This window comes from Pygoscelis adeliae, unplaced genomic scaffold (assembly GCF_000699105.1).
Source record: "Pygoscelis adeliae isolate BGI_AS28 unplaced genomic scaffold, ASM69910v1 Scaffold36, whole genome shotgun sequence".
NCBI classification, from domain to species: Eukaryota; Metazoa; Chordata; class Aves; order Sphenisciformes; family Spheniscidae; genus Pygoscelis; species Pygoscelis adeliae.
The window spans coordinates 2,154,153-2,162,195 of NW_008824934.1; the positions used below are offsets into that span (position 1 = coordinate 2,154,153).

General features: G+C 43.8%; 1 protein-coding gene across 1 annotated transcript in view; it reads left to right on the plus strand.

Annotated features, from left to right (window-relative positions):
• Positions 1 to 8,043, plus strand: part of NOC2L (nucleolar complex associated 2 homolog (S. cerevisiae)) — a 55,117-nt gene that overhangs the window by 1,482 nt on the left and 45,592 nt on the right. Inside the window, exons 2-7 of the mRNA XM_009325268.1 lie at positions 796 to 964; positions 1,512 to 1,619; positions 2,292 to 2,412; positions 3,663 to 3,753; positions 5,428 to 5,506; positions 7,499 to 7,609. Coding sequence (XP_009323543.1) covers positions 796 to 964; positions 1,512 to 1,619; positions 2,292 to 2,412; positions 3,663 to 3,753; positions 5,428 to 5,506; positions 7,499 to 7,609 — 679 coding nt within the window. The remainder of the gene's footprint in view (positions 1 to 795; positions 965 to 1,511; positions 1,620 to 2,291; positions 2,413 to 3,662; positions 3,754 to 5,427; positions 5,507 to 7,498; positions 7,610 to 8,043) is intronic.

Consider the following 8,043-nt stretch of genomic DNA (forward strand, 5'->3'; position numbering starts at 1 on the left):
AGCCTGCCGTGAGTGCCCCCCTCTCGCCCGCTTTGGGCGAGGCCTGGCACGTCTAAGCGCGCGTTCGCTGCTTGGTGGCTTGGTTGGTTGGTTGGGTTTTTTTTTTTTTCACTTTTACCTGCTTTTTGTAAGTAACCGCGGGACTTCGTTGTAGCGTCTGTCATAGAATGAGCTAGTTCTGGGACAAGCTGGGTCAGAGGTGTCTAAAAGGGACGTGTTTGAGATCATAGTGTGGTTACGGGGTGCAGGACAGTCAGGCTGTCGTACCTATGCCAGTTCAGTAACTGCAGTGGAGAAAAGCTTGTGTATCCTTTTACTCTTTTACAGGGTATGTTGGAGTCAGGCAAAGCTTGCTTTGTTTTTCCTCAGTTTGTTACTAGAAGCCAAAACAATTCTTTAGTGCTACATAAGATTTTACCGAGCTTTCATTGTCAGAGTTCTCTGGCAGTATACCTTTCAGTATTCTTTATAGAAAGCTTGCAAAAGTAATTCTGGGAAATTGAGAAACAGACTTTTTTTGGGTTTGCAAGATGTTTTCATGACCTCTGGTCAGTATCCCAGTACAACCTGATAGTTTGCTGTCAAGATTTCTTAGTGCTGAATGAAAATAATCTTTTGTAAGTCCTCTAGAGCGGGTGTTAAATGGGATACAGAACTGTGCCTCCAGCCCTGATAAATCCATCACCATTCAAATTAGCCCAGGTGTGCTTTAATGCCCAGAAGCTGCTTGCTTTTCTTACAGCATCAGCAGAAGTCTGAGCAATGAATAAACACATGTTAATTCTTATCTACCAGGAAGAAGGGAAAGGCATCTGAACATAAAGATCAGCTCTCCCGGCTGAAGGACAAGGATCCTGAATTTTATAAGTTTTTGGAGGAAAATGATCGCACATTGCTGAATTTTGATGCTTCAGACAGTTCTGACGAGGAGGATGGGTTGCACATACCACCTGATACACTGGAGGTACTAGGCCCTATTTTGAAGGCCCTAGCTGAAATCAATTATTTCAATTACTTGCATGTTAAGCATTTGAGTTTCAGTGCAAGGCCTAAGTATATTTGGGCTCATAGTGGCACAGATGGCTGGGGAGGAGCTTTCCCAAAGATCATCTGCAGGTGTACAGGCTCGTAATCCAGAAGTCAGCTGTGGATTTGAACTGAGTGTGAGGAGTTTGTTAAAGATTGCAAAAGCAGAGCCTTAGAGTGTATTTTCTCTGTGGCTTTGGTTTTGTGTCTCCTTTCCCAGTGAGTGTTTGTTTTGCCTCAAGTGATATCCTTTCTCCTTCCTGTTTTATGTTATCGCACATTGCATTTATGTAGCAAAGCTGCAGGGCTTAAGTAGCTTTTTTGGAATTTGTAGTACCCATAATTTCATTTACTGCTTTACACAAAGTGCTGATAATAGCATTAATAAAATTCTCTGCTGCCTGCCTGCCTTCCTCTTTAGTAGCTACTCAGCAAAAGAGAAAAGTGTGTAAGCCTTTTCTCAGTCTTGGTACCGACTTCTCTAGGAAGCAAGTGATGAAGATGAAGAAGAACGTGAAACAGTCAAACGGAAGAGAGTTCATTTCATCCCCGTGAGCTTGAAAATGGTTGAAGAATGGAAAAAAGCTGCAGAGGTGAGCAGGGAGTTGGAATACAAGGCACTTGAGTATTCTCCTTCAAACATTCTTCCACATGTGCCGCTACCTCTAAAAGACCAACTTTCGATTTGTTCATCTTTCACAAAAATCTACAGAGAAGATGTATGTCCTACATACAAGGTCATACTCCTAGAGCTCTTGTTACTTCAGTGCGATTTGTCTTTGCATTTTTTCTTGGGCTGCAAGATTAGAGTACTTGCACTCCATCTGAGGGAGAAGCTAGAGAAACTTGTGTGGCTCAGAAGAGGTCAGAATGGTTAACTTCTGATTTTTCATCCTCTTGCTAAGCATTGTGCCTTTGGCAGCTCCAAGAACTTTTTTAGTCACATTTTGAGTGGTGACGAAATGGCTTGCTGCTTCTGACTAAGAGGGGGAGGGAAAGGTCAAATTGGATAGTTGCTTGCAGCTGATTCATTGCTTCTCAACCCCCAACCAATTAAAAGCCCTAGAAGCCCATTTTAGACCAAGTGAAGGCCACTAGCATTTGTTAACACTGTCTTGACATTTTTCCTTCATGTTATAGGACGGAGCTATTTTTGCAATCAAACTTACAACGAATTTCAATACCCCTGTCCCACTAAAGTGCTTCAGAGTTTCAGAATATTGCTTGTTTTTTCTCCTCAGCAATCTTTTTTCCTCTTTCCCCAGAGAAGGCTAACACCAAAGCTTTTCCATGAAATCACTCAAGCCTTTAAAGCATCTGTAGCAACCACCAGAGGAGATAATGGTGGGGCTGATCCCAGCAAGTTTCAAGTTACTGATGCTGCAGGTGAGTTGGTCACCACACTACTGTGAGAGAAGGGAAGTCATTTGGTAGGGAAGGTTTAGCTATTGGAAGAGAGTGGGGATAAGTACTGGCAGGAGTTAACTTGCCCTTTCACAGGCTTCATTTCACTTAAGTAGCTTATCTTCCTGGTAGTGAGTCTGTGCAGTGGTATCTTTTCTGGTGTCCCAGTGTGTTAGTATGCCTGTCTGTGCATGCCTGGAGCAGCTGGGCTTGCAGACTGCTGAGGAAAGTACCATGCTTCATTCACCAGACTTGTCAGAGTGAAGTTGAAGCTAGGTACTGTTTATATGCTTGTAGTGTACGTTTTCTTGGACAATTTTTGCTGCGGCTTCTTGCTGATCCCTCTTGGAACTAATCCTACAAGACTATTTTAAGTCTTCTTACCAAACAGCGTTCTAAACCTCACAACAGTTCAGAGTTCAGTTGCACTATCAAGTTCACATTCCCCTAGCCAGGACCTCTCAAAATACTGTGTGTCTAGCTCTCCTTCTTTACAGGATTATCATGCCTGTAGAACAAATGAGGTGCAACCCCTCTTTCCAGCCTAGCCCCCTTTTGCATAAGCTCCAGGTTTTGCAGATAGTCCTGTTTTAGACTCGCAGCAGCGTGGCTGAGCAGGAAACATCTTTGTTAGTGTCTCAGAGGATGTGACCTGCAGCCCGCCTACTTTTACCACTAAATTAGCAGGTACTTTCTCACTGTGTTTTATCAGCTTGTTATTGTGTGCCATCTGGAACTGGTACTGCCGGGTGGGACGACTAAAACCCGCGTGTTCTCCTTAATGCTTTCTTGCCCGGCATAGGGCTTTTTCTATCTTTCATTGCTTTTGGTAACATCTCATTCTTTAATGTAAAACATTACATAGAATTCACATGTCCATTTCTGTGACTTTTTATAAAAAGTGCCTTTAATTCTCGTTGTGGTTTGGGGGAGATTGATGGTAGTATAGACTCCTAGTCATGGGTCAGGCTGCTTTTGTGCTTGGTGCTGTTTACTCAGCGAGCGAAGAGATGGCCCCTGTGTCAGAAAGCTGTCAGTTGTTATCTTGCTGTTTAGATAAAAGATTCTGGGGTAAGACAAACTGATGTTTTCCGGAAGCTTGTGGAAACGCAATAGTTCTGCTGTGGGAATTACTAGCTTCAGTTCCTTGGGGAGCTCTTTTCAGATTAGCTGAGAAACCAGGAATATATGGAAAATCACTTACAAATGCTTTACTGCCTTTTTTTAACCAGTGTTCAATGCCCTTGTGTCCTTCTGTGTCCGGGACCTCTTCCGCTGCCTGCAGAAGCTGCTTCTTCTGAAACCCCCAAAGACCAAACAAAAGTAAGTCTGAGATTTGAGAACTGCAGGTGAGAGAAAGCTGGTTGGGGTTTTTCAGAACTGCAACCTGGCTGTGAAGCTGGAAAAAGATGGCAGCTCTTCCAAAACACTAGCAGAATTGCCTGATTATATTCACAGTCATCTTAGCCAGGTTCTTCCTTTCTTCCCCAGAAATGTGTCCTCTGTAACTCCAGCTATTTGCAGAGGACATGTGGCTTCAACAGAAAGAGATCTGAAATTGCATATGCTTGCACTCAGGAGCACTGCTAAGGCATTGTGGGTTGGTTTTCAGAGAAAGGGACCGAGCATTCTGCCTGTATGTAGGCAGAGTATCGCAAGTATGCGACTTCAGTTAATCCATGGCTTTAGCAGCTGTATTACGCCCTAGTGGCTGGTGGATCATCTGAGTTTGAGCTGTGTTCACTATTAGAGCATAGATGGAATGGAAACAAGCATGCAACTGGGCAAAGAATGGTACAATTCATTTTTTTCCAGAATGGCAGCATTGGTTCAGTACCTCTGTATTGCATTCACCGATGCAATTTGATTTGGCTAGAGAGGAGGAATGACAATTTTGAAGTCTCAGCTGCTGCCTGGGAGCCGGGAATTCTCTAGCTATTGTGTGGGTTGGTGCTCAAAGAGTTTCAGAGTCAGGCTGGGCCCATAATTGAATAGGTATCAGCATGGCTTACCTGGGAGCGACTGGAAAAGGTGCTGGAAACTCAGTAAGTACCAGTCTGAACTCTTGCTGGATGAACCAATGCCATAGCTGGGGACTACGAGCCCAGTTTCATAAAACAAGCTGTGAAGGTTCCCAGCATGTTTTGCAAGCTGGAGCAGCCTTATTTAGTCCCTTTGCCTATTAGAAGTTTACAGAAGCTTTTTACTTCAGTCCTCTCTGGAGTTTCAGCTGGACACAGTTTTATTACTTGCTTCACAGTCTGAGCTTTTCTGTTTTTCCCGTTGTTGGGTAGAGTGAGAATTGAATGCCTTTCAGAAGTGCTTTCAGTTCCAGGGTAGTTTTTGTGGCAGTTATTTTTAATTTCCCTGTCACAGATGAAGGGAGGGGTGAGCTAAACTCTAGATTCCTTGTTGAGAGTGGTGCCTAGTCTGAGAAGTAAATTCCAGTTCTTTGTGTAAATACCAGCCTCTTTCCTCCCCAGGCCTGACTCGTGCAGACCGTGTCTGAATTCTGGGATGGCCTGGGGGCACTACTTCAAGTGCAGTGTCAAAAGTTTAGAAGAGACTGAGCAAATGTCTCACAACTAGTTTGATCCCCAAAATAGACTTTCTTGCCACAAGCCAGCCTGCTGTGTTCTCAGGCAGTGGCTGCGGAATGCCTGACTGGAAGATAAGATCAGTGTGAGGGATTCAGGTCTCCACCAGGCTTTTTGGCTGTCACAGCTCCCTGTATCACACTTCCAGAGATCTGGGTACTCTGCTGGGAAGCTCTTTGAACTGAATTTTCTAATACTGTTCTTCAGGCAGTTTTTACAGAGTAGAAATACTTTTCACCCATGACAAAATTGTTACTTCTTTTACTTCTTGTTTTGCAAGCAGTTGTCTTGACTCACTGGCAATATTGAGGAATTGAACTCACTGTTCTTTGTGCTGCTGAAATCTAATTTATTTGGTGGGGTTTTTTTAAAGCTAAACCCAACTCTTGCTCATTTCCAGAATGGTCCTCCCTTCCACCAGCCCACTTTGGAGCAAGCTGCGACTGGACATAAAAGCGTACCTCAGCTGTACTATACAAGTAAGAAATTTCAGGACACTTGTGTTACTGGGGTCTGTGCATTGCTGGGCTTTTGTTCAGGGTATTTTGGAATGAGGCAGATGGACTTTTGCATCTGTAAACAACACTGCTAAAAGGAGAGCCAAACAATCAAGAAGATAGTTAACAAAGCAGGTAACAGTGTAGCCTCAGGTGCTCTTCCTTTTGAAAAGACAGTTACACCAGTTTGAGGGTGACCTTCTAGTCATCACAATACTGAGAACCTTGGGTGTTGGTTTCTATGCCTTCTGTAGTAGAGAATAAATAAGACTTACTGGCTGAGACTGCAGTGAGCAGAAGCAATCTCACCGAGTCTCAAAGCCTCGGGTATCAGATTTGTGTGTCCATCCAGTTCCCTGTCTTGTTTTGGAAGTATTTTGTCTAACAATTTGGAGTTCTGTAGGATGGTTGGGTCAAAATAGGTAGCCTGTAACAAAGGGCTGGGTTAACATTCTGGCAGTTCTTTATGTCTTAATTAGTCTGGCAAATAAATATTTAGTGGGCTTTAAAGTAGTTTGAAGTGCTGTGCTCCTGCATTCTGCATCTTTAATTCATTTTTTGGCACTATGATCTTGCCACTTCTTGTAGTAAATATTAAGGAGATGTTATGTTGACAACCTCCACTCCTCACATATGACATCTCCAAGTATGATTATGCTCCATCCCACTAGGATATCCCATCCATCCAAAGTTGCTGATATCTGGTGTTTTAGAGACAATTCATGGATTATTTCTGAAGGAAATTCCCATCCCCAGTGAATTTTTTTGAGATTGCTTCCTCATGCATCCCCAAATTTGGAATATTAAAACCGAAAGAACGATGTTGAAATACTCATTTTTCAGAAGCTGAGGGAAGGGGATATAAGGAAAGAAAAAGAAAGTGCTGATATCTCTTAGCTGTAAGCTGGCAGAATGACTTAGCAGAAAGAGCATTTTGATCAGTAGAGATTTTTTTTCTCCAGTTGTCGTGCCTCTCGCCAGCAGCAGAATGAAAGATTGCAGTAGGAAAGGAAAAGCTGGCAATGCAGTCCCATTGAAGTAATCCCTTGTCCTGTACTGAGTGCCCTCAGTCCCGGGCTTCACTACAGTGTTTTTCTGGCATAGTAGTTTCTGAACAATATCTTCTCCTTTCCTTTTGCTGTGTGAGGGACTTTGCAAAGGAGACCTGCTCAATCCAGAATCTTTGCAGTGCAAAGAGGAGAATGAGGAGGAAAGTTAAAAGTAGGAAAAAAAGCTTCTGCTTCCAGCAGCTGGGATCTCAGGCAAGAGGGGGCACTGCATCAGGCAGAACCTCTCTCAAATTGAAGTGACTTTGAGCTTACCGTTGTCTTCAAATTAGAAACTGCAAATGTCTCTGGGTTTGGCTCCAGGTGATCTGAGCTGAATAATCTGGAAGTACCAAGATGATGTTTCTTAAATAGTTTGTCCAACCTTTTCCTTGAGCTAGAGTTAACCTCTTGATACCCAATAATATTCCAGCTTCCCTTTAAAGAAATCCTAGTGAAATCCAGTAAGTTACCAGGTAGCTCAGATGGTCTGTTTCCAAGCCTTGTGTAGACTGAGAGTGTCTTCATTGTGCTTTGACCATTTGTAGTGAGACGACAGAGGCATCGGTGTCATGCCGTCTGTAAGATGTCTTAAAATGTATCTAGACTTAGCTTTTGCGGTATACACAAATGAGGTTTTATGTGATGAGCTCAGGTGCCAGTAGCCATCCAAGTCCAGTAGCCTGAGCTCACATTTGCTAGGATGATGTACTTTCAGGGGAGTTCTCTAACCCGCCATGTGTCTGCTCCTTTCCCGATAGAGCTTTTCGGGGGTTTGTTTGAGCTTCATCCTGGGGAAGCCTGCTTTTCTAGTCCTTTGGTAACACAGAAATACTCGGAAACAGCAAAATACAGATGCTTAATGGTAAAGGAAGAGGTGATGAGGGCTACACACTAAATGGGATTGTGCTTTGTTTTCCCTCCATAGCTCCTCTCTTGTTTAACAGAAGCCTCAGTCGGTGCAGCAGTCCTTCAGCATGTCAGTTCCATAGTGCCTTACTATTTGTCCTTTCCAAAGCAGTGCCGTGCACTTCTCAAGGTAAGGTGACGTGCTATGATATGTCATTTGGACCTGAGGTACTTTCTTTACCCCTTCAGATGAGCCTCTCGTGGTATTTGGGCTGGATCCCATGACAGTTCAGTCTCTTGTACTCCTCTTCCCTTGCTGCTCTTTTGGTCCTGGAAAGGACTCCTGCTTCTCTTACAAGCCCTCTAGGTGCCACGAAACGTGCTCACGCTGAGGTGAGTGGGCATGTGGCTCTGCGTGTAGCTACTGCTAATCCCCATGCAAAGTGACACGGAGGTGTTCTGGGGAAGCTGTCTGCTTCCCCGTAGCAGATGGAGTAATTGCTGCCTGTGTGCTGAGTCTGTGTGTATGTCTGTGATAGTATTTTACTCTCAAGAGCTGGGGGTGGAATATTTTTGCAGAAACTTAGTCACAACTGCTGAGCACTAAAGAACAACAAAGGAGGC